Here is a 27,322-nt window from a genome sequence, read left to right on the forward strand (position 1 = left end):
TCAGCATTTTGTTTTGACTCAGGTTATGCAGTCCTGAGGATTTTAAATTTCTTTTTAATTTTGCAAACCCTGGGGTTTTTCCAGATGGCGCTCTCTCTCTCTCTAGCGGATGTTGCCATTGTGAGGATCAACAGTTGGAAAATGAACTTGGTTTTAATACGGTATATAAAAGCAGAGTGTGTATCAACCCGTATTTAAAGCAACAGTGAAACATTGATAATCCATTTAATTTTGTTGAAATATTGAAACGTATGCAATTTTCTACAACACTATAATTTTGTAAACAGAGATAAATAAGGCTAGGAAAAAATCACAACGCATTATTTGTAAAGGACAATTATAATAATAGGTGCATTTGCCTGCAGTACAACTTTAAACTTATTCTAGATCTTGTTAACTCTCACTCGTTCAAGAATCCTAAATCTGTAATTCTTTGGAAAGATGGAAGATCTCCAACTGGATCTTCAACATTCTCATTAAAGTGGGAACTCCAACATTGAGGTACAGGAACCTTGAGAGCTACAGTAGCACAAAACTATGATAGCTTTGTAATATAAATTATATGTTCTAAATCTGTTTAGATGTTTTAAGACTCATCAGGAATGTTTATGGAGCTAAATATACTGTCATTTAAGAATTATGCAATTGTCCAACGGACTCTAGTGTCGCTCAGTTCTGAAAGTGTTTATCTATGTTATGGTTGGTGCAGAATGTATGAAACGTTTTCAATACAGGATGCCTGTAGTGTTTTATTTTTCATTTCTCACCGAATTTAATCTGTTGGAGTTAAGAGAAAGGCTTGCAGAAAAACTTGAACCTGGATGTGTTTTAAAATATTAGTTATTGCTTGATACAGTGTTTGCTTTCTTGTTCATATATATTTTCTGCCTGCCTTCTCCATCTAAAGCAGTGTTTCTCAACCTTGTCAACTTAAGATGTGTGGGCTTCAGCTCCCAGAATTCCCCAGCCAGCCTTTTCCTTCCTACTGCTTCTTTTGAGGAGTTCCTGCATCAGACTAAGCTATGGTTTCTTAATCTTGGCTTTGATCGCAAATACAATTAGTGCAGCTCATACAGTACACTAAGTTGTAACGCATGGTTAACAAACCCATCATGGTTGAGTTCCTGCATCACTGTAAGCTGAATCCAAATGAACCATATTAAGTACACATACAATATCTGTATCTTTCTGCTGCCATCTAGTGGTTGTCTGGATTTAGGCAGCATATATATAGTATGCCTATTATAATTCAATACACTTTAGGAACCCAAACAATGTTTGCTTTGGTATTTTACTTCTGGAGCTACTGCTGGCTATGCTTCCATCACTGGGAGCAATTACCCTTGTGTAGTGCAATTTTAAATTACAACTGAGAAGACTTTGCTGTTTAGTATGGTCTCACTGTTCTCTTCTCCCAGGCAGTAATATTCCAGTGCAGTTTCCTTTCCCAAACAACATCTATCATAACCTTCTCATAACAAGTTCCTCTGAGCTCAATCTGGGACAAAGCAAAGAAAATCAGTACTTCATGTTCTACTCAATTGGCACTGTGAACAGCCTGGAAATAAAGTACTTTTCCACTCCCATTTTAATTTCAGTTGTAAACTACTGCTACCTGAAGAGGTAGGAATGAATATACCCAGTACATAGGAGATATACTATATTGCTCTAGCTGACCTGCATGGTGCCCTGCTTAGGAGCTGCACAGTTGGTCTCCTACCACCTCACTGCCCAATGTTTGGGAATGATGCCACCTGCTTACATCCACTCGGGCTTTCAACTGAATAACCACCAACTGCTTCAGAATGTGGGAGGAGTCAGGAGAAGGGCCATAGCAGTGGATTCCTGCACTGGGCGTGATCTCTAAGGTCCACTGCAGCCTTTCCTTTCCATGATTCTATGAATTCTGAAAGACCTTTTTCCACAGATATCAAAAATGTCTACCTGTAATAGACATAGGCACAGGCATAAGCAACGAAAGAAATGGGTAATAATGGATAGTTTATGAATTCAGCATGCTGATATTCCAGCCTGTCCTATCAGTCTCTTCTCTGCAAGTGGTAGATGTAATCGGAATGGAAACTCAGTAGTGAGAGAGACACAAAACACATGAGCAAAGGCACTTTATTGTAAGTTCATGGATTCCACATTTATGTCCTCCCACTGACACCAACCTCCTAGGCTAACCTGGTGATCACAAGCACAAACTAAGCGCTACTTGATGATAAATGTTATGTTTAAGGTATAAAAGGCTTGGATGTTTCTCCAAGGATAAATTAATACAGCTACTCTTCTGACATGAATAGATTTAATTTGTTGCAAAACTGTCTATTGTTAGTTATATTTTCCAAAGGTATTTTTTTACTCATGGTTCACGATTCCACTTTCTGTAAGGTTTTACAGTTCTAGGCAGCCTCAGTGTGTCGGTACATTGCACATAACTCCTAGCTGATGATGCGAGGTGGGCCAGAGTATGTTGTCTTGAAAGGGAGCCCTAGATTAGCAGTTATATCTTGCACAGAATAGTCTGGGTATACATTGGGCAAAACTAGACTTTAGTTGTACTTTGACCAAAACATGCGAGGACTGACCAGTACTGTTCTTACCATTACAAAGGAATGCTAAATGTGGCATGAATATGATTAAGGCTGGTAACTCACTCTACACCTTTTCTGTCTTACTACAAAGCATTATGTGAAAGCTTCAGTATACCAAAGCCATGATGGGCAAAGGAGATCATTATCTGTAAGCCCATCTGATGTTGACCATGCCATATGGAAGAGTGAGACTTGGAATGTGAGAGGAGTAAATGGTCAAGAGCATGAATTAACAGATGAAATAAAAGAAAAACAGATAGTTCCTGTAGCTGCAAAACCAAGAGAAAGAGGAAGGATGTAATAAATATGAATTTTGGTAGCATGATCTTGTGGAGATTATGAATATATGCAAGAAAGTGAAGGTATAGATATAATTATGAATAAAAGGATTTAAAGGTATGTCAGAAAGTATGACAGTGTACCAGTGTACCTAGGTTGTTGTGGAGGTGTATGAAAGTAGGAATCCATAAATTAGTGATAACTGCATGCTATGATCCAATAAATGGTGATAATGGAAGAATCTGATATAAGTTCTGGAAAAGAAAGCCTGCAACATTCTGAACAAATGTAATCCAGGGGAAAAGTTATTCTGTTAGATAATATGCATGAATGGTTAGGAATGAGATAAGCCAGAACAGTCCATCTGGAGACCCAAAAATGAAGGAAAATGGTGACTGATGAGTATCTGCTTAGCAAGAAATCTGGTTTGAATACATGGTTTAAGCATAAGTCTATTCACATATACACATATCAAAACTAAAAGTAAAAACATGATTATTTGTTTATGATGAAACACAGAATATTAGTGACAGCTACAAGAGTTCTGAATGTAGGGCATTTTTTGGTAGTATCAGAATGGATCTTGGGGGAAATGGATATGGAAGAAAGTGATAGAAATGAGAGTGGAAGTAGGATAACTTCAGAAAAAGATGTAAGAATCTCTTATGAAAAAAAAATGAGAACACCGTCCAACAGAATGAATGGAAGGTGAACATAAGAGTTTGTTGAATCTGCTTGTTTAGATGTCTTTGACAGGGAAAATGCAGTGAACCATTGCAAGTTATATATAAATGTCAAAAAATTAGAGCAAGTAGATGAATTTGTTCTTTAGTCAAATGTTTACTATAGATGGGAAAATGGATAGAAAAAATGTTAAGAACTGCAAATATAGTGAATGGGCAGGATGTAACCTTTTGCAGCAAAGGATTTTTTTTCAAAAAAGTTTAAAGTATATGGAGCAGGGGGTCATAAAAGAAAGTTGAATGCCATGGGGATGGGATATTTAAGAAATGTGGATGGTAAAACAAAGAGACGAAGTCCAGATTTTGAACATTCCTCTTCTCAATTTTGTTAACTCTACTTCCATTGCTCTCCTGCTTCAACAGCAGAAACATCACAATATGCAAGGAGGGCCCATTTAAAGGTATGCTGGATATTAGTGCATTATGTGTATTACAAAAAACTTAAGCCTAATTGCAAATCATAACACCCAAAGCATGAAAAGCATGACACTAAAAATCAGCAACATTCTCATTAAAATACTCTCATTAAAAACAACTCTCTACTGAATGTTTTTATTTACCATAAAGGAGGAAAAACTATATATATAGCATTCACTCTACTGACAAGTTCTTATGCATGCAACTACAACACTGTTTTGTTTATAGCTTAATTACACACCATTTCAAAAACTGTAACATGAGGGAACAGAATTATCTTAAGATGCTTTTTAAAAAAATGCACTTTAGGTTGCAAACCTGTGGACACTTATGTGAGTGTAAGCCCCACTAAACAATAGCTTTCTTGTGAGTAAACATGCAGAAGATCCGCATTTTTAATTATAAGAATTTTGCACTGTGGATAGAATATCTTAAAAAAAAAAACTTTGACATTTAATAGCACGTAAGATGTCCATTTTTTCTGTAGCTCTAAAAATGATAACTAGTCCAAGAAGGAACAATCCTGAAGAGAGAAAAAAAATAATTACAATAATATATAAAACAATTACATCACATTTTTATGACAGACCTCTTTTTAAATGGCTTAAACTGTTACAAATCTGGCAGAACAGTAATATATTTCTGATACTGATTGATAAATTACATTACTGAAATCTGTGTTTGCTCTAATCCAGAGTTTCAAGACTTAGTCTTCAACCTGACCTGGACTTTCTTTAAGAATCTGTTTGCTCCTAGCAGTGCTCTCTCTCTCTCCACAATGTGGTGTCTTTCAAAGAATTAACAACTTTTGTTGCCTAACTTCTCCCATTCAGGCAAGGAACTGTCTGTCTGCAGGCCCAAAGGCTCTGAAGTCAAGGGGTGATGGTACAGGAACAAGCCTACAGACTCACCGATCAAGACCAAGGAGAGCTCCTTAAAAGAACTAAGTGGCTCTATCAACAAAAGTGATGCCACGAAAAAGATCTTAAAAAATTGCATGTGGCTCAGATAAAAATAGATTACATTTATAGTTTTTGAATTACCAGGTGGTTACCCAATTCTAAACAGACAGAATTAGGAGATATGGAAGGAGTAATGTATAGAAGCGGTACATTCTTCCACTGTATGTTAGGAAGGACATGATAGAAAAGATTAAGTTTTGTCCTCAGAACAAAATCAGAACCATTTCAGTCTGAATATGTATATATTTTATTGTTGGCTTCTTGCTGGGGGGAGGATTGCCTTAAAATACTGAAATTTAACCTTTACCCACTTATTTAAACTTCTTCAATAGAATGGTTAGGAAGGAGTGTGTGTGTGTGTGTGTACACACACACACACACACAGCTGTAATGCCCAAAAAATGTATTAAAAGAATATAAAAATTATGATTAAGATTTGGTTAAATATAATGTTTATAATTTTTCCAGGCACTTTAGCTGTATAAAGCATTCTTTCTTTGAAACAAAAAATAAGATAAATACCTTTTTAATAGAAAGTAGCTGATCTCCTCCCATTCCGTGGCTAGGAAAGAAAAGGAAAAGATGAATAAATAGTATCTTTTGGAATGCCTCTGTAAGAATTTAAAGATGATTTGAAGCAGATTCCTAACATGTTAGCAGATTGCTTGTATGTTTTAATTATAGCTGAATGCTAGAGAACTGATTTGGGATTTTCTTCTTACTAAAAGAAAAGCAGCAAAAATTAGCAAAAATGCCATCCTTACCTGTTTTACTTAAACTAGCCCTCAGACTGTAAATTGGCCTACAGAACTATATAAACCATGAATCTGCCTAGCTCATTAATTTACCTCCTGGGAATTTACATTTATATATACAGCAGAACATATAGTGCTGGAGGGTAAAAGTGATCATCTCTAGTTGAGGACTGCAGAATTACTCTCTGACAGATAGTCAGAAACTGAGCCGTTGGCACGTAGCAGGTACATCTACTGTATACATCTTCGTTCTCAGGGCTTTTTGCTGGTCTCTTCAGCAAACGCATCAGTGCTCTACTATGTCTCAGCTGATCTTCCCCAAGAGATTTCTTGACTAAGATCCTCCTGTCCTACTCAGCTGCATGTATATTTTGTGTTCGTGCGTATATACGCAGCTGGAATGTGCCCAACCAAGAATTTAATGAAGGCAGGAGAAATAACACAGTTGAAGGAGAGCAACCATATTCCAGCTTTGTTCTCTAAACTGGTTTGTCGCTGCATGTCACAAAATAGGAGCTTCCTATGTCTCTTAAGTTGTTTGTATTACAAATTTAAAGCAGAGTCATGAAGGTGATAAACTCAGCTGCATCATCTACTATCCCACTATTGGTGATTTTATTTTATGGACCAGCCAAAAGACTATTCCCAACCAATAGTTTCAGTTCACAACATGGGTGTCATTTATTGTCCTGTAATATAGCAATGAGCCTGAAACAAACAGAAATTGACGTACTCGGAACATAAAGTACCCCCTACTTTGAACTCCTCCAGGTATTCGAAGTTCTTCCTAAGAAGAAAATAGATTTTAAAATTCCAAATACAGTGACAAATAAAGACATATTTTCATCCTTTTGCACATCACAAGACTGTTTACAATCAAGCCTAATGAATGGATATGTCTGCCTGCCATAAATGGGAAACATTACATCAACTTCTTATGGATATCTTGAGAGGTGGATTATAAAACCACATCCTGAACATTCTGCTAAATAGACCTTAGTTAAGGGCATTGTAGGTGTGGTTTCACTGATTTTTTTTTTTGTTTCCTTAGTAGTAAAAAGTTTGCACAAGGACTTTCAGGCATAGTTCACACATACTAAACAAAGTAGTTTGTTTCTTTCAGACTTAGTGTGATATAAACTCATTCATTATGGCTTATTGCTATGTGTGAATCAGCCCATTATGGCAACAAAAATGGATAAAGAACTCCAACTTAGTGTTATGTGTAAACTCAGTTTTAGGGTTATATATTACTGTTATAATGAGTATTCAATTATACACAGAGTAAGCCCTTGTGTTTGATTACTCTTTGGCTATTGGCACAAATACTTAATGGTTAATTGAACTATGGTTGATTCAAACCAATTTTCATAAACATATTGCAGTTTCCTTCCCACAATACACTGAACTATAAATTAATTGCACAGGCTGAATTTGCACAACACCCTGCTTTAAAATGCTTTCCCCATTATCCATATTTTCAGGTGCCACTCCTAGGTGCAAGAATGTTGATTTAGATTCTGCTACTCTTGGACTAAGAATCCAGATACAAGATTGTGGAGTCCTTGGGGTTCTCTGAGCTTGGTTCTTTTCTTGCAAACGTTTCATTACCCGGCTAGGTAACATCTTCAGTGCTACAATGGGATGGGGTTTGCTCTCTGTTTATGTGCTGTGGCCTGCCTTGCCAGTGCTGGTGGGAGTGGGGGTTCTATTTTGCTCTTCTGGTAGTTCCTTGATTAGCATATGTTTGCTGCTTGATTGTGTGCCTGGTGGTAACCTTTACTTATCTAGGTGATGATTGCTGGTAATTGATTGCTCCTGAGGCGATCTTCTGGTCTTTTGTCTCTTTTGAATAGTATGTAGATGCTGTTAATCTCTATGTGTCTGTTAATTGCTGCCTTGTCTGAATACCAAGCTTCCAAGAATTCTCTTGCATTTTTGGATTTAGCTTGGTCTAAAATGCTGACAGTTTCCCAGTTAAAACTATGGTTGAGTCTGTCCATGTGTTGTGAGATTAAGGAATTTTCATCATGTCTTCTGACTGCAAGTTGGTGCTCGTGGATACGCTCTGCTAGTCTTCTGCCTGTCTGTCCTACGTAGTGTTTGTTACAGTCCTTACACTATATGTTGTAGGTGACTCCTGCTTTTTCTTCTTGGGCTACTGGGTCTTTTGGTTTTGTCAAGCAGCAAACATATGCTAATCAAAGAACTACCGGAGGAGCAAAACAAAACCCCCACCCCCACCAGCACTGGCAAGGCAGGCCACAGCACATAAACAGAGAGCAAACCCCATCCCATTTTAGCACTGAAGATGTTACCTAGCCGGGTAATGAAACATTTACAAGAAAAGAACCAAGCTCAGAGAACCTCAAGGACTCCACAGTTCAACCCTGAGCTACACATATTCACCTCTATAGATATTGCACTGAAGGGCACCAATTATTGATCATGTTGGTCAAGAATCCTGGAGGGCACCAGGTACAGGAAGAATGCTACAGATTTTGTGGTGACATGATAATGACTGATAGGATTAGACTTTTGCACTGAAAAGCAATGCCGTTCATTATGAATAAAAAGTCATACATACCAATTTCATGTCTTGATGTATATTTTTAAGTGTCGTATAAACATATACACAACTTTTTTGAAAAAAAAAGTCATCCATAAACGCTTAAGATACATCATAACAGATTCAATGGCTTGCAGTCCCATTAGTGTCGCACTGAAACTAATGGTACAAGACTATCATGACTAATTTAGGCTGTAGTGCTAAATGAATGTACTAATCCCCAATGAATGTAGGATTTAGTTCTGAATAAAAAGGCATAGGCATGCACTACAAAGCACAATTCAACCCAATAAAATAATTAAAACTAACAAAATAGATTTTTTTCTTAAAGAAATGAATAAGACCCATGAGGTTATGCTACTGTGCATAATTTAGAATTTACATACGTCCACGTTGTATCTCTTCTGTCTCCTTTCATGAAGTTGGGGAATAAGTCGCAGCAAAGGATGCATGACCGATAGCTGAAAGAACAGGAGCACAGACACGTGAACGGCAGTGAAATTCTAGCCTGAGTCTGGGAAGGAATCCCCTCTCTTGTGACACGTACTCATAAGCACAGCATGCAGCAGAGATGCCCATAATAAATATCTCCCAGGCTAGAAATCATGGTCTATCAAGGTCAGGGCTGGCTAGACTGCCAAGCAGACTGAGGATACTGCTGCTGACCACAAATTTTAGGTGTCAGAAATGGGAGTAAATTAGCATATTTACTTTGTTATTGTTCTATTTTTTTCTTCCAAGCATAGGATGAGATGCTTGTGAGATCTTCTGCCTCACATATTTAGCCTTTAATCCTGTGCATCATGTGGATAGATGAGTCGGGAGCAACATTTGCTGTTCTGCCTCAGACTGTAGGCTGGCATGGCATTTTACACAGGCATGTGCTAGAGGGGAAAATGTCAGGATGATAGCAAACCCCATGATCTCCAGATGGGAGAATTTCAGAAACCCTGCCAGGAAGAATTATTGGCATAAAGCTTCAGATCCAGGCATCACTCTCTCACTTACACCAAGGAGAAGGCTCCCTTGATCCCACTCAGCGATCGATGATTTGTATGACCCGTTCTACAAACTCTGCATAGTACAAGATACAAGCCGCAAGGAAAAACCCAAGAGTAAAGCAAAGCAGATGTTTCCTGGCCATAATTGACTCAATCCATTTCTAAATTTCTACATTTTAACTCCCCAACTTCTTCCTTTCTCCACTGTTAACTGTTTGGATTCTGCTTGATCGCTTTTCTTCTTAGTTCACCTCCTGTTTAAATCTATTTCGCCTTGCAGAATTCATCTGCTACTCAAAACAGCCTCTCTGCCAGTATTTCTGCACACCTGCAGTGCTGTTGATGGTTGGGACTTTTGGCATAATGAAATTATGCTGCAATACAGAATACATTTCCTGTTGTTATAGTTTATTTCTTACTTGGTTACAGTGCCTGTAAAAATTCATGCAACAAAAGCATGTAAGGTCTTATAAACACTGTTCACAAAACATACCACTGTAGAACTATCATTGTATTACTGGTGCAGTCTTTTCTGATATCCTTGCGTTTCCCAGTGATAAACCAACATGGCATGAGTTGTAATAAACTGGTTATTGGGCAACAGGACACAATTTCTTTCTAGATTGATAATAATTTTAGAATAATTTGTAGAGTAATCAAAATAGTAATATTTTCTGATATTATCCCAAAATTTGGACCAAAGGGCTTTCTGCTACAAAGACTGACAATATGACAACAAATATGGAACATTAATTATATTATAAAATGAATGACAAATCAGTACATTTGCTATGAGAGTTTTGATGAATGACAGATGTAGATGTCTATTTAAAATACATAATGGTGCTTTGGAGCAATTTTAATACGCTAAAAGCAAGGTCTCCTTAAAACCTATCACGCATAGCTGGGTCAGAGCTGGGCAACTGGACTAATAGGGTTCATGCAGTTCCAAACTTTTTTTTCTAGTAAAATAGTGAACTTTCATTATGCATTTTTTTAAAAAATCAAAGTAAGTAGCTGAATTAAGTCTATATAAGCTTAACACAACTTTCTTTTTAATTGAAAAACAGCTACTATACTAAAAGTAAAAAAAAAAAAAAAAGAGAACCCACCTCCTCCAGGGATGTTACAATCACATACCTTCTGCAGTTCTTGTACTTTTGTTTTTTAAGTGTAATTCCTGCCTGCAAAAAGGTTTCTTGCCTCTCTAGGTTTATGTATAAACATCAAATATATAGTTGTTGATGAAATCCATCCCAAAAATTAATATAACCTTACAAAGAGGAATAATTTGTGTTATGTGGATATCCTATTCACTCTTAGTGTTGATGTTAAAATATTAAAATTATACAGATGTAACTTTATGTCAGTAATAGAGGTGTTATAATAATGTATATTAATGTATTAATACAATGAATTACAACACATGGATTAGTGTATTTCATAATTCACACCCACATTTTCCTAATTTTTCACCTTCAGATTTAAGTACCATCTACTTTAGTTAGGCTTCAACAAAAATTGTCCATTTACTAACTGCATTGAAAATACTGCCATGGATTATACGTTTGACCTTTGCCTGGTAGGAACTGAATAAAATCCAACTAATAGTTGTATTTTTTTTTAAGAAATAAGAATCTGTTATTCACAGGGAAAAGACAGTTCAACTTACTAGATCATTTGAACTCTCTGTATAATGAATCTTGAAATAATGAAATAAGGACTGGACAAAGAATTCAAAGTGAATTTTACTTTCAGACAGAATGAAATGAGGTGAATGTCTTGACAACATGTGATTCAAACAAACAGATATTTTTTTTAAAAAACTTACCTTTTTAGCATTACCCCTTTCAACTAACTCCTATGAAAAGAATGATAATAATTATTTTAATAACGGACATTTTATCCTTTGGCACCCTCCCTATACCACGTGGTTCAATAGTGTGAGTGAAATCCAGGGTCACATAAGCATTCTTTCTGCCTATCCAGTTTACTTTGCAGCTTTCTCTTATCACCTTCAAAATCTATTCTATGTGGCTGTCAGACCCCCTCCCCAGAATAGATTTTTAGGACCAGGGTGGGATTTCAGAGGAAGTGTCAATCAAGAGAAGGGCTCCTCTAAATTTTACACTTCTTGTAATGTTGACTGGCAGCTGTAATCAGATACATATGTAATTATATACATAGTCTATATTATACTGAACAAGATTTATTTCTGAATAATTGTACTGTTGTACAATTGTACTGTTAATATATATCCATAATAGAGATTATGCTACTTTCATTTTGCCTCCAGGGTCACCACATCATATTAAATATATATTTATTACACTCTGTAATAATTTGTTGTTCATAAAATTGGTTGAGGAGTTTGAATTTACATAGACTGTGGCAATAGTCAAGCAATGGAATTCAATCACGTGTTTTGCAAAAGACTGACAGACTGTTAACTTTAAGGATGCCTATGAAAACAAAAATCTACCTATTGCCTTATAAATATTTCTCCATAATTTCTATTTATTGTTGTATTTTGGTAGGTAAATTGCTGGGAGATGTCACACTTTTTTGAGGGAGCTGTAGTACTTTTCATAATAATGATAACGTGAAATGAAGATATCTATAACATAACTTATATAACAAGTGTTTCAAGGACCATTTTGGGAGAGGGAAAGAGGGGGCCTTAATAAATACTAACTTACATTACAATTTAATATAATGTTTACAGTGCTCATTTACAGACCAGAAACCATGGCTGACATCAACTTTGGTGAGTTCCTAAAGACAACTTTAGGAAACCATGGCTTGAAATTAACTTAATTCAAAGTAACTGTAGTTAATCGAAACCACACGTGACACAAAAAACTATATTAAAGGAAAGTGAAGGCAAAAGTTTCAGAACACTGCTTTTTGGGAGAAGGGAGGGAAGACTGAGGGAATTTCACTTATTGTGGCTTATTCTATGGATGTCCAAAGTAAGAATAAATGATCTGAAGTATTTCATAATGCCAACATTATGAATGTTTTTCATAATGAACCCATGACTTACATATTTGTGTCTGATATCGGGATGCAAATATGAAAGGGATCGTACTGTGACATCACCGGGCACGTATCATTCTTTTGTCATGCTGTGGATGCCCATAACTCACTCCTGCATTTCCCTGTATTTTCATTGATTCAGTCAATCAGTCAATCAATGAATTTATATAACCACTCAGCTTGCAATTTGTGACTCTGGGCAGCTAACATAGGGTTAAAACCAAAAAGGCAGAAAATAACCAAACAAAACAGAAAAATACAGTACAATCAACCCCAACCACAATCCTAATCTTAACCATGACAAAACAGGCTCTTCTAACACTCTGCCACAATGAACAGGGGAAGAACCAGATTTTCAAAGACTTATGGAAGGCCAGCAATGTTGGGGTCGTTTAAATCTCAGGAGTATTCTGCTCCATAGAGCAGGCAGGCTTCCTGGTCCAATCAGATGACATTGTTCATGGAGGGGACCCAGAGGATGCCCACATGGTTGGATTTTGTGGGACAGGCAGAAATAATCTTGTGGGATAGACAAACTCACAAATAACCCAGCCATGTGCCATGAAAAGTTTGATAGGTGGTAACCAGAACCTCAAAATGTACCTGGAAGTCAATGTAGCTCACAAAGCAGTGGTGTTACACGGTTATACTATGGTATGCACCCATGACTATCTGTGATACTGCATTCTGGACGAGTTGTACCTTCCAATGGTCTTTAAGAGCACCTCCATATAGAGCACATTGCAATATTTCAAATAAGAGGTATCCAGGGTATGAGTGAGTGTGATCAGGGCCTTCTTATCCAGAAATAATTGCAAGTGGTATATCAAATGGATGTATGCAAAAGCTCTCCTGGCCACAGCTGCCTCCTGCTCTTCATGCAGCACCCAAAAGCCCAAGAGACCCCCAAACTTTCAGTCTCAAAGGCCACACCGTTCAGGAGTAGCCCGCTTTTGTTCATTACACTCCATCAGACCTCATACTTCACTCAAGTCTTCTAAGCAGGTCACTGGGATAGAGAAGGAAGTCATGAGGTCCCTTCCCCAAAAGTCAAAGAGCTGGGATTCAGGAGCACTTTGTCCTTCTTCAGCTTTTGGCCAGGACCAGCCCTCTCTGCCTGTGAAGGTGGGGTGTGTTCCTTCAGCAAATGTGGTTCCTGTCTCCTCAACTAAGCTGAGGTAAAAACAGCCTCGGCAACTTCATATGAAGAAAGGTTGGTAAGAAGGATGAGCTCACCTGGTTGTAGTACAAGACTGCACACATGCCTGTCCATGTACCCCCATGCTGCTTGGATGGGTACATTCTGGTCCCCTTGGGGACCCGAAGCACCAAGTGGTGAAAGGTGAATCTAAGACCAAGGGAAGATTCCATACATACAGGTCCCAAGGTTTATGCTTGCTGAGTTCTTTGTTACAATGATTTCTCTACCACTCATTCCCAAAATTGCCCAGAAAGGAGGAGACGGAGGAGAATATACAGAAGACAAGACAGCAAGGTCTTAAAAGCTAGATTAAAAAGGAAGAGAGGGTTGACCCTGAAGAATTTTTTTTCTTCCCCAACTCTTTAACTGAGCTCTTCATAGGGATCATTTTGGCGAGATGAAAGAGGTGGGGGGAGTGTTTTACCACCCAAGTTTGCCTGAAGTTAATTTATGGATCCCAGAGAGATTGAATCGACTAAACATGGGTTAGAGCTGCTATTAAGGCTTTCACCTTGTGGCAGTAAGGGCAGCGAACTGTGATTACTTCCCCACTCTTACTGTGTCCACAGATAGCTGCCCGGCAGCCCTGTTTTGAGTGACATGTGCCCTCCTGGGTAAGGGGGGCTCAGAAAACCTCTTGCAGGGGTGTGCGGAGGAATTTGCTCAGTATCTGTCAAAGTCACTCAGATTTGTTCTCAGTTGGACACCAGTCTTGCTGTAGGGCTGGGGGAGATGCCTAGGGAGGAGTCTTGCCCTGTTATCTGAGAACGGTTTGAACCTGTTGGACCTAAGGAAGTGGACAGGATCCTTGGGGCTGTGAGTTCAGCCACCTGCTCTTTAGATTCATGCCCCTCCTGGCTGGTTGAAGTGGCCTGGGGATGTCATGTGAGTGGGTTGTAGTGATGGTTAACTCTTTGTTGAATGATGGGGTTGTTCCTTTGCCTCTTAAGGAGGCTTTGGTTCACCCCCTCAAGAAGCCATCACTGTACCCCACTATACTGGACAGTTTTCATCCAGTATCTAACCTCTTCTTTTGGGGGAAGTTGATTGAGAAGGTGGTTGCACAGCAGCTTCAGAGGACCTTGGATGAAGCAGATTATCTGGATCCCTTTCAGTCAGGATTCAGGCCTGGGTAAGGGACGGAAACAGGATTGGTCATGCTTTTGGATGATCTCTGGTGAGGGCGGGACAGGGTTGTGTATCCACCCTTGCCCTACTTAACCTCTCTGTGGCTTTCAATACCATCGACCATGGTATCCTTCTGGACTGGCTCAGGGGATTGGGGGTGGGTGGCACAGTGCTGTGTTGGATCACCTCCTTTCTCTGGGGCTGATTCCAGTCAGTGGTGGTTGAGGAGGAGAGATCCCACCCTTGGCTCTGATTACGCGGGGTGCTGCTGAGTTTGGTACTCTTCCCTCTCCTATTTAACATCTGCATGAAGCTGCTGGTGATCTCATCCATCGCTATGGGGTGAAGTATCATCAGTATGCTGATAACACCCAATTATACATCTCTGCCCCTGGCAAATTAATTGATGCTGTGAACATCTTATCCCAGTGCCTGGAGGCTGTGAGGGTCCGGATGGGGAAAAACAGGCTTCAGCTGAACCCTGGCAAAACTGAGTGGCTTTGGGTTTTAGGGCCTTCTGGTTCTAGGACTATGCCATCTTTGATGCTGGATGGGATGGCACTGTCCTAGACAGACCTGGTGCGCAATCTGGGGGTCCTCCTGGACTCATGACTCCTGCTTGAAGAGCAGGTGGCAGTCATGGCTAGGAGGGCCTTTTCACAGCTTTATGTTGTGTGCCAGTTGCACCCATTCATGGTTCAGGGGGCTCTGCTCAGTTACCCATGCCCTAGTCACCTCCCATTTGGACTTCTGCAATATGCTCTACGTGGAGCTGCCCTTGAAGAGTACCCAGAAGCTTCAGCTGGTGCAAAATGCAGCGGTGCAGGCAGTTATGTGTGCCTCTAGAAGGGTACACGTTACATCTCTACTCTGAGAGCTGCACTGGTTGCCAGTTTGCTTCTGGGTCCAATAGAGAGTGGGAGAGGCAAAAGGCTCAGAAGAGACCCTCCCTAGTTTCTTGGGCTGTAAGGAGACGGGAGGGGGGGAATTGTATTTTTATACTTGCAAGATTCTGTCAATGTAGCTTTACAATAAAGTAGAATTAGCTTATCTGGTGATTCCTACCTGGTTTACCCTGCGAGGCTGACATCAATCTTGCAAGTATGAAAGATCTATCTATCTATCTATCTATCTATCTATCTATCTATCTATCTATCTATCTATCTATCTATCTATCTATCTATCTATCTATCAAATTTATCTCCGCCCATCTCCCCCTGATGGGGGACTCTGGGCGGCTCACATAACCCATTAAAACAATAAATATATATACAATCACATAAAACATAAAAACTGTAGAAAACATTACTAAAAAAAGAAAAAAGGGAAAATCCAAGAGGCTGATGGTTTCCAGAGCTGCAGACAACAGGCCTCTAAGGGGCTAGCCATCCCCACGCTTAATGTCGTCCTTCCCCACCCCGGGCCAAGCGGCAGAGCCAGGTCTTCAAATCCCTCCAGAAGGACAGGAGTGAGGGGGCCAATCTCACCTTCTTTAAAGGTTAGAAGAATATTAAAGCCTTGCCCTTCAAAATCTTACTACATACAACAGAAAATGTGGGATTTCTCCAAGTAATGTCATCATTGCAAAATAAGACTAGAAAGAATCTTAAACACTAGAAACTTTCATTTTATGATAATGCAGGCTGAGATTCTCTGAATTCTGCATCCAAGTCAGTACTTTCTCAAATAAAAATGTTAGAAAGTTATCAACGTTGAAGTCCTTCAATCACATGAAGAACATAGCCCAATTTCCTTCTAAAGCTTGTCTTGCTATGTAATATGGAAAATACTGAATTTAAATTAATTCCAAACTTCAAGGTACATGCAAATTAGGAATGGCTTATTCAGGTTTGCTAGTTTGCAAAACTTCCAGAATAAGATTTTTAAAATATCTAACTTACAGTTTGAGCAATGACTGTGCTTACCATTTAAACTGCGGATGTACAGAACTGAACATTCTGTGAGCCACTTCTAATCTGGAAGATTACATTCTGGAAAAATCACTAGGTCACTCCTGAAATAGTCAGGGTGACATGCTTCAGAGGAAGAACAGGCCATCCAGTTTTGCATATTCCTAATTTAAATTTACCAGTCTGTGAGTAGCCTTGCAACAACTGATATCAGGGAGCCACAAAGCTGAGAATCCATCAGCATTTATCATTTGCTTGAAAAGTAATTATAAAACATTACAGAAGAATCTGGCTACCATATTCAAAAATACAGTACAATAATAACTTCTATTACCTTATCTTTCTGTAGAAACTCCAGAATCATAAAGCAGAATTCTCCAAGTACATTGGATAGCTAAGAAAAGAGGCTAGATTAATGAACTGAAAGCATCCTCCTTGAAAAAAATTAACATATTTGCATTATTAATAGTTTTAAACTCAACTGACCTGCGGCAGAGTATCTCTGGCCAGGTAAGCAGAACATATATCATCTGTCTATAAAGATTGATAAGAAGGTAGATATAGTAAGGTTTTCAGCTGAACAAAAAGGAAAGAAACTGATTTTTTTGTTGTATATTACAAATAAAGTATATCAGTTCTCTATTAGAATCCTTAATTATTAAACCTGTTTTTTTTTTAACTATAGTACAAATGGTATTGGTACAACCATGTCATAAATAAAACAATTCTGAAAGAAGCAATGATAAAATTGCTCTCTACCTCATTCCACATTTTTTCTCCTTGGAGAACATGAGATGCCACTGGTATACCTGGAAATAAAAAGAAATTATCTGTGTTTAAATTCTATGTTGCTGTTTATGATATTACTACCTATGCAAAGATCATTGACTGAATATGTCAATGAGAATAAACAAATACTGTTAACCAGAAAATAGCGTGACGGTCGTGATAGCAAAAAAGCAGGCTAGACATTGAATATACTTAGGAAGCTGATATTCAGATCCTGAAAAGAGTTTACTACAGGCCTGAATTATATAGTGAAATGAAACATTACATGGTTATGTCATTACTTTTTTAGGATTCCCATTCATTTCAGTGGGGCATGTGCAAAAAAAAAAAAAAAAAATAGTGAATGGATTAATTTTATTGAAATTTTAGCACTTCTGATTCCGAGCTACACAGCAGTACACATTGGATTATATGAAACACATGTTTTCAAACACTTTTTATTTGATCCCTGATCCTAACAGGACAATATTGAGTTTGAAATATTATCTGTCCCATAAATAAAACTGTTGCATCAAATCCACGTTTATCTACATACTGTATATGTGAAGGCAGAACTTTATTTTTCTTCTAGATGAGACAATGTTCCCAATTTGTCCAGATCTGAATGCTACATACTCAGGTATTTTTTGAAATGTTAATAATGGTCAGAAACCTTAGGGAAATACGCCCAAATAAAACATATTTCTCTCTCTTTCACTCTCTGACAAACATATCTTCTTTAAAATGAAATACATTCAACAACTAACCACCTGAAGAAGTGCTATTCATTTTTGCATCAGGTTATTCAAATCCATAGATGTTTTGATTTTAGAAGGAAATTATAAGGATTTATAAAAATCTGGAAAGCTAAGAATTATAACACTACTAAGCAGAGATCTTATAAGCCATATGGGGCGACGATTACCTTTATTCTAGAGAGATAAAACCAATGTTTAGCAGAGGATTGGAGAAATGGTCCCAGCGCTGACTATGTATCTTGACTGTACTGCAAGTCTGACACAATTTTAAAAAGAACATCTTCTCTAGTGCAGGGCTGTTACTTAAACTTCCACTTAATTGCCGTCATGTAGGCTTTCGTTCAACAATATACAAAGGATTTTTCCTTAAGGACAAAATTTAGCCAACAATTGTTACTTTACAGAACACTGATGCCCGACTCGTTTGGAAAACTATCTCCTCAGATAAAACCACAGATGAAACTAGATGTTGTTTTAGTAAACGCCTGTTGGCAGAGCACACTCGCTAATACAAATCTGGCCAATAAGAGCATCTGCAGAAAGGGTTTCATTGGTAACGCTGCCCAGCAAACGCTTCCCGAGGACAGTTTTCTCCAGCGGGAGGCCAACTAAACAAAAGCATTAGGAGGTGAACTGCAGGGACAACATTTAAGCAAGTCTCCCCATTGCCCCACGCCGGCCACAATATCCCCTGAAATCCTTTTCCCTCCATTAGCATCATCAAGAAAACACAGAATGAGTTGCATTCAGTCACCCCCCCCCCATTTCAATCCAAAAACCAACTTTTGCTTACTTATCATGCAGAAATTTAAAATGCAAGAATCCCAAACTTGATTCCTAATGGCAGTTCATTTTTCTCCTCTCTAAGATAACTGAATGAAATACATTGCATACTTGTCCACATGCAAGTGAATATTTGTTTATGTATGCCAACATAAAAGTAACTCTATATAGCATAAGGAAAAAAAATCTGACCAATCACACTGAAGATAGCACATACTTATAAGTAACTGATGAACAGTATAAGTTAATATGGCATAGGATATTTAGTAAGATGGCCTGGTGCTTCCCAGAAGGAGAGTATTTTAGACAAAAATGTCAGAATATAAATAGCTGAGACTTAATTGTCAACCTGGTCTCTTATTGTCATTGTACATATAAACCTAAGTTTAATTCACAAAACATTATTTTAGTACAAGTGCGGACTAGGTTATTAGCCTTATTAGCCACACACTAATAAAATGTCAGTCTTGGCACATTTGGGATCATATGCTTCAAAGAGAAACAAAGCATGCTTACGTTATTGAGTTCACACTGTTTTGTGCAAGCTAGGACCTTTAATCTAAGATTAACTTTCAAGCCAACATCTTGCCTGCATTCCACCTAGTACATGTAGTGTATTAAAACACACTCAGGATAAAAAGTGATTCCAGCAGAATACATGGAATTCCAGATATAAGAAACAAGGTATTTTGGGATGAAATTAAAGTGAGGGGATGCTGCAATGAGTATTTTAGAGATTTCTGTTGGAGTGATAGAGGAATTGAAACAAATGCCATAGAAGTTATTATAAAAAAATAAATTGGTGAAAAGTCATAAATGCTGTGAGTACATTGAAAAATGATAAGCGTAGGTCTGGAGAGTGTGACTGGAGAAATGTTAAAATCGGAATATGGTTTGCTTATGATATAGCTATGCTACTTGCTTAATGCCTGTGAAGATGTCCTCTGTAGCTGCTGCTGCTGCTACTGTTCCAATATACAAAGGAAAAGAGAGCAAGAGTTAATGCAAAAACTATGGGGGGATTAGTTTGTTAAGTATTTGGCATAATTCTGACAGAAAGGATACAGACGTAACGATGGACAAAATTTGGGAAATGCAATGTGGCTTTATGCACAGGTGGCGGGCAGACCAATATTCAGCATGAAAAATGTATGAATGTAAGAAAGTCTATTGAGCATTCACTGATGTAAAGAAAGTATTTTGATCTTTGACTTTAAATAAACTTCAATCATCATTGTAATATAGAGAAAGTGTATGATAAAGTGAATAGGCTTTGATATTGAGAAGTTTTGTACAAACATATAGATAAAGTTTGGTTGCTCAGTGGGGTAAATGTGGTACATGATAGAACTAAAACATGCATGAGAATCAAAAATATTCTTAGCAAATGGGTTCAGCACTGAGCAGAGTAAGACAAAGATGTGTAATATCCTTATTATTTCAACTATTTATGAATAAGGAATGCTTATGGTTCCTTATTCATAAGGAATTATAAGCATATGGAACAAGCAGTCAACTTATGGAACAAGCAGTCACGAAATACACAGAAGACTAGCACTTGGTAGAGCATCCATGAAGGTTTTGGAAAAGATATTCAAATGCTATGATGTGTCTATACCTATAAAGATCAGAGTCATGCAAGCTATGGTATCCCTGTGATGCTCTATGGAAGCGAAAGTTGGACTTCAAAGAAGCAGGATAGAAAGAGTATTGACACCTTTGAACTTTAGTGTTGGAGAAGACTCCTAAGTATACCATAGACAGCCAAGAAAACAAACCAATGGATCATCAAACAAATCAATCCAAAGTTCTCACTCAAGGCACACATGACCAGGCTCGAATTATCCTATTTCAGACACATTACGCGAAGATCCAGCTCTCTGGAAAAGGCTCTAATGGTGGGAAAGGTGGAAGGAAAGAGAAGAGGACAACCAACAGCAAGGTGGATGGACTCAGTTACAGTGGCAATGGGTGCACCATTGGGAGACTTGAAAGAACAGGTTAGGGACAGACCATCATGGAGAAAATCTATGCATTTTCTAGGAGACAAAAATGACTTGATGGCACATAATCAATCAATCTATCAGTCAATGCTTATGGTGATGTTGAATTATGTTGGTTGGAGACGTACATGCACCTGTACTGGGCTATGCAGATGATGTTGTGTTGCTGACTAAGAACCAAAATTATTTGCACTGGAATGGGACACTTACGAATTGTGATAAAAAAAGAAGTTATCAGGTCAAAAATGTATTGATCCTAAAGGAATGTGATTTGAATACAAAATGAGCAACCAGTATAAAATAAGTACAGTGAGGGGGTTTGGTCATGTGGATAAAATGAATTAGGATCAAACTACAAAGTATACATATGAAGGAAGTGTGAATTGGATTCATAAAATCCTCAGAAAGAGAGTGCTGAGTTTTTGAAGCATATGAAGATAATCTACAGATGTAACAGCAGCAAGGATGATTTGCAAGAATATAAAGGTATGGAGAATATAGTGAAAAGTGTTAGTGCAAACCAGATTTAGATATATTTCCTTTTCTTATCTCATGCAACCAATTTCCTTTGCTTACTATTTTATCCTCCTTTTTTGTGCTTTACATCACACGCTTCACCTCAAAAGGGAGTTGCATGATGGGTTATGTACATATGCAAGTTTAATTATGTGACAATTATTGTTCCTAAATAAAACAAATAAATAACACCATACTTAGCTCAAAAGGATGTAATTTATCAGCTCTGATTTTTTATAAACCTACACAAGTCTATTTTGAAGTAAATTGGAGTCAGTGGGCTTTACTACCAGATAACTATATATTGGGCATAAATGAGTGTAAAATGAGGACAGAAAGAAAATACCCATTTACAGCTTGTTAGTAAAGCAAATCATTATGCACAGCAGCAACGCTTGCCAGTCGGACTCCGGATGCTTCCGTATGGAAGGCTCCTAGCACTGCTAATTAAAAAGTATTTTGCAGCTATTCCACTTTTCTTTTTTTTTTAATGTGGGAAGAAAGTCGCAAAAGAAGCAACAGAGAAACGAAAGGGTATTACACAGAGAGTGGGACCAGGGCTAAGCACCACGTTAAAATTCTACTAATGAGGCAAAGCGTATGCTTTGCATAGAAGCATAAAGCCATAGACAAGATACACCCAAGACTCTGTCATGATTCATGTTCTCTTCATTATAGTTTTTCATATTTTGAAGTTGTAAGTATGAATATGATTTCATTTAGGAATATGAAGCAAGTCAGTCATACAGATCAGGCTAGATCACATTACATATGAGCATTCCGTATTTGCGTGCTTCCACTAATGCTATCAGCTGAAGCTTCCTCTGGCACTTACCAGTGTAATAAGGACTGTAAACCATGGAAGGGTTTGTAAATAAATAACCAGGATCTTTTAAAATATTCTTATCCTACTTGTCTTACAAAACTATCTCCAGGAGTGACTCACTTTAGTAAAATAGTGGCAAGCTTGAAAGATCTACTAGTAAGTTTAACTTTATGTTTTAAATTCAGACTTTTCATTAAATGGGCAAAGACAGACCTGAAAATATTTAGAAAAGCTAAGTATGAATTGCTTGACCTACTTGGTATCTCAATGCTGTAATGTTTGCATGGTGTGAAGAAGAAATCATATTCTATGCTACTGCACAGACTTCTGCTATGACTTCTGTTTAAGAATAAATGTATTCATTGGTATCACATTCTTCATTATGTCAACCCTTTTTTTCTTGAAAATTCCATGTTTTGCAGACTATTTATTAGTTGGCTAAAAAAGGTATTGCTCTAGTGGGGCTTATGTTTAGATAATAAGTAACTTTGTATTGGAAATGACATTAGTTGCTAGAAGTACATTAGAATGGGACAGAGTTTTAAAACGTATTACATCCTTGCTACTGTAATTGTGGCAGACAGCAGCTGCCAGATTTGACTTAAGCTCTGGAATTACAGTATGTATATATGCAGGATTTGTCCTGAGTTCTTTTTCTAAGAAAGGCAGGACACACCTTTTAACAACTGATGAGAAACTCCTAAGAAATAGAACAGAGTTGGAAATAGATGAAATATTTTGTTTAGGTATTTCATTTAGCAAGACCAGGTTTGATTGATGTACATGACACACCTTTTGAATTTTGCCTAACTTTTCATAAGTTACAGTGTAAAAAAAAAGCAGTTCACTCCAGTGTGTGAACTTAACAGCCCTCTATCAAGAAAAAAGGTAATAAGTCACCCAACATCTGCCTTATTATATGGTGCATGATACTCAACCCAAATTCTAAGTAAAACTGCATGTATTAAAATTCTGGTGAAGTTGGCACGTGCCGGTGGCGGGTAGAGCGCGAACTTTTACAATTGCCAAGACGTCTGAATCAAGAAACGGAAATGTTGAATAAGATTGAGAGGAACAGGTGCTTGGATAGGAAGCTTCCAACATAGTTGAAAGATGGAGACTCTTCCCCTTATTATGGCCTTTTTAAAGGAGGAATCACCGGGTGGGCCACCCCGACGTAAGAATTTAGTATTTGAAATGATCGGTGTTTTTCCTTCAAAGCAGCAACGCCCGACTCCGGGAGAGTATAAGAAAAAAGCGCATTTCTGGTTTCTCCATACACTCCCGATTATTGGGGGTTTTGCTTTCCATGCATGGATCCCCCCCCAAAAGTGTTCTGGGGGGAATCTCAGTGAGGTAGGATGCAAAGAGAAGAAATTGAGGGGGGCGCCCAGACTCTGGCTAAAAAGAGCCCGATCTGCCCCTTACCTTTGCAGGAGCTCACCCCAAAGGCGAGGAGGGCGAGCAGCAAGCTCCAGGGCGTTCCCGGCCCGGGCTTTCTCCGGCTGGGGCGACAGGCTTTGCTGCCGCCGCCGCCCTGGGCAAATGCTGTAGCCGGCGGCGGGCGCTGTTGCGGCCGCGTCCAGCAAACGCGGGCCCTTCGCATGGTGCCTTGCTTTACGCCGGGCCGGCTTCTCGCTCCCTCCGCGCGCGCTTTCCCCGCGCCGCTCTGCCGCTTCCGATGGCTTGAAATTGCTGGCCAGGAGCGCTCCCACTTTTAAATCTCCCGGATCTGGGGAAGGCGGTGACTGGAGGGCTCCGGGGAGCGAGATCAGCCCCCGCCCCGCCCCGCGCAGCCCTCCTTGCGCCGCCCGCCCACGTGCGTCCTTTGGGGGTGACTCGGAGAGCAGCCAAGGCCGGGAGGCGGGCGGTCGCTGCTCCGCAGGTTGCCCCGCAAGAGGGCAACCCTTCCAGCAGAACGTGTTGCCGAGGCACCTTGGAAGAGCGAGGCGTGGGTGCAAACGCGCGCGTGGGGCTCGCCCCGTGGATCTTCCCTTCTCCATCTTCCTGCTCCACAGGCAGAGGTGGCAGAGTCCGAAGGTGACACTAGGAAAGGGAAAGTGTGCGCCTTTATGTAATGATTTCCCCGTATTTTTTAAAAAAAAATCGTGGAAAGGAGAAAAAATAAAAAAGCTTAAGGAGAATAGTTCTTTGTTCTGTGCTAGCTTTCTACTTGCAGGGAGGTGTCTTTCTCGTATGAGAGCGTTTAAAATGTTCCGTTTCCTTTCACAGCATTCTTCAATGTTACGGGAAGTTATTGCCTGATTTTGCAGCAACTGTAGATCAGCGGGAGAATTATAGTAAGAAAACAGGCCACTGTATAGTAAGATACAGGCTGAATATTCCTCTGTAGTAATTTCCTCTCATATTTATTCATTCATTACTGTAGGGTGAATTTCATGCCCTACACACACTTCCATAGAATGGGTTATAATAGCCAATACCATAGAAAACAGCAAAGCAATCACATGTCAAACCTTTAATTGTATAAGGCAATTCCAGCAGATAAAAACACAACATTACCCCTAACATAGCATAAAAGCTGAGCAGAGGGGGATAAATGTCTTCAGGGTTTTCCAGAAAAGTGAGTGTTCTACGAGAGAGATCCTAGGCCATCTAGTATGCTGGCTGGGGAGTTGTGGGAGTTGAAGTCCACACAGCTTAAAGCTGCCAAGGTTGAGAAACACGGGCCTAAGCGGTCCTCTTCTCGATGCACTTCTTTTCTTTGCATGGCTTTTTTTAATGAGGTACACAAAAATGTGTTAGTCTTCTATAATCTGAAGGACATTGCCTCTACAATGGGACGATTGGAAAACAGATGACTGAATTTTCCTGGCCATATTCCCACATCCACAGGGTGAGCAACAATATGTCCATTGGTCCATGACATTGTAAAATATTATCAACAGGATGAAGTCAGGGGCACCTTCACACATTCAACGTATATGGATTTTTCATGGCACCACAGATCCTGAATTCTTGGCTCCTATTAGTATTAAGAGGCTCTTCACAGGCTGCCATATCCATGTAGCAACCCTCCCCTTGCTGATGTTAATGGAGGAGGGGGAAAGGAAAAACAGTGAACATGGAGTTTCACCTGCCTGTTATTTTTCCTGAAGGGGACAAAGAACATATTTGGGAAGGCAAGAGACTAGAGTGTAACTTGAGAAAATGTTGGGATTCTGGGCTTCCTCGTGACCCATCTCATGGTTGCTGTTATACCTCCTAAAGAATCATCTTATGATGTCCGATCTAGTATTAGGGAAATCATTTTAAAACAGAAAGTACCATCATTTAGTCACAGAACACATATAGAAAAAGAAAAGTTCCAGTTTCCATAGTAAATTTCACCTAAATAAGGAGTTAAGGTAGAGAATGGAAGATCATTGCTTGAGCTCTTCCAAGTAGATAGGTAAAGTTTGAATCAATATTACATCATTTCACCATTTCAGAATTGTCATGGCTTCCAAGTCCAATGTAAACACAAGCAGAAAGGGTTTGGTGACAGGGGTGCTGAAGAAACACGGGGCCTGAACCTGACCAGTGAATGAGACAGCCAGCCCCAGGCTGAGATGGCCAGGACCAAGCTTGCATCATTCAAGAGCCCAGATACTGCTCTGCTGTTTCCACAGTCTGCTTCATGGTTCTTAGGCTGATTCACTCAGATTTGGGCATTGCAATTTATCATCACCTGGTTAGTCAGTATTGATCATTTTCTGAGAAAGATAAAACACTGTGCTGATCAAGTATGCATCCTGTATGCATTCCCAATATTAATTACTTTGCTGCACTTAAACATAAGTTAACATCTCGGCCTTAACAAGTAACAATCATGCTGTGGCCTGACGCTCTGCTGCTATTTCATATTATCAACTTCAACCTGACAACATTGGAATCAAGTGCATTTCTAAATTTCTGATATTCTGCTTTTCTCCAACTATTGCCACCAGACCTATTCCCCATACCAACCATTTTTCAGTAAAGGCAGTGTGCCTCTGCTCGCCTTTGAGATCTAGTTTCAATCAAGTTCATGGCTCTGGTGCTTAGCAGCCACACTAACGTTCCATGGGGGAGATAAAGGCATGTGCTTTTGTATCTGGCTGGGTTTAATTGCTTCATGCAATTAATTTACAGATCTTGCAGGAATAAACACATCCTTATTAAAAGGATATTTCCAGTTTTAGATGGCTCATTTTGAATACTGATCTTTTGTGGCTTTAAACAGACATAATCATGGGAGATTCTGACATTAATCTTGTTTTCAGATCTATGTTTCCTTCTGAACATTGGTAGTATAATCTTGGGGGATCGGGGGGACACACAACAGGGTTGGGGTTTGCTGCAGCTTTTCTGTGCTTCATCTTTAAGGGAAGCAAAATATAGACAGTACATTGCAAGATGTGACATAGACTTGGCTTTTCTTGTGTCCCAGTTGAGATGTAACAACCCAGCAGACATACATTATGTGGCAATTTCTTGATGCATCTGCCTCCCACGCTACCCTCTGTAGATGCTTATGTAGAAGCATATATACTTCTACAAGACTCCTATTTCCTACTTACCTAAGATTCTCATTCCCTACCCCTGTGCCTACCTCACATGACATAGTTCCTAAATTTACTAGTTTATAAAATATTTACTAGCCCATATGGCTAAACTTGCCTATGTTAGTTAAATCTTTCTGGTACCTGGAGATAGTCTGAAATAAAATAATAACTTGCCCTGTATTTGTATAAAGTTACTCCAGGTACTGGAGTAAGGAACTGGTAGAACCCACACAAAGTCCAGTTGGTGGCATTTCCATCCACATATTTTTATTACTGAGAAGATTGAATCAAGAATAAATGATCAACATGGCCTAATTACTGTACATTGATTCTCAGGTCATTAAGGATATGTGTTCAGTACTGCTAAACCATGGCCACTTTTCAGGAGAAAAAACTCTCTATATTGTTGTTGCTGGGTGGGGAATTCTGGGAGTTGAAGTCTACACATCTTAAAGTTGCCAAGGTTGAAAAACACTGGTCTAAAGGATGAACACATAGTACTAGATGAAGAGCACAATGC

At 38.9% G+C, this 27,322-nt stretch overlaps 1 protein-coding gene across 2 annotated transcripts; it reads right to left on the reverse strand.

Annotated features, from left to right (window-relative positions):
* Window positions 1–1,486: 1,486 nt before the first annotated feature.
* Window positions 1,487–24,016, reverse strand: NMU (neuromedin U). 2 transcript variants are annotated; one of them, XM_025174887.2, is made up of 9 exons: window positions 23,684–24,013; window positions 17,361–17,410; window positions 17,088–17,135; window positions 16,936–16,995; window positions 11,155–11,184; window positions 8,709–8,783; window positions 6,487–6,540; window positions 5,521–5,560; window positions 1,489–4,559 (listed from the first exon to the last, which is right to left on the reverse strand). In XM_025174887.2, exons 1-8 carry the CDS (start codon window positions 23,859–23,861, stop codon window positions 5,525–5,527), a joined length of 531 nt encoding a protein of 176 aa, XP_025030655.1. In that variant the 5' UTR covers window positions 23,862–24,013; the 3' UTR covers window positions 1,489–4,559; window positions 5,521–5,524. The 2 variants fall into 2 exon arrangements, with proteins under 2 accessions (XP_025030656.1, XP_025030655.1); XM_025174888.2 differs by lacking the exon at window positions 11,155–11,184 and having other exon boundaries at window positions 1,487–4,559; window positions 23,684–24,016.
* Between the last annotated feature and the right edge of the window lie 3,306 nt (window positions 24,017–27,322).

Source organism: Python bivittatus, unplaced genomic scaffold (assembly GCF_059951505.1).
Source record: "Python bivittatus isolate LINGU-HERP-01145 unplaced genomic scaffold, Pbiv_v1 ctg000070_np1212, whole genome shotgun sequence".
Taxonomy (NCBI): Eukaryota; Metazoa; Chordata; class Lepidosauria; order Squamata; family Pythonidae; genus Python; species Python bivittatus.

Coding starts and splice junctions, on each gene's coding strand:
- NMU (XM_025174887.2), bottom strand. CDS start 23,861: ATGCGAAGGGCCCGCGTTTGCTGGACGCGGCCGCAACAGCGCCCGCCG. Junction 17,136..17,360: donor GAGAAAAAATGTGGAATGAG/GTAGAGAGCAAT, acceptor CAATCTTTATAG/ACAGATGATATATGTTCTGC. Junction 11,185..16,935: donor AGTTTCTACAGAAAGATAAG/GTAATAGAAGTT, acceptor TTCTTTTCATAG/GAGTTAGTTGAAAGGGGTAA.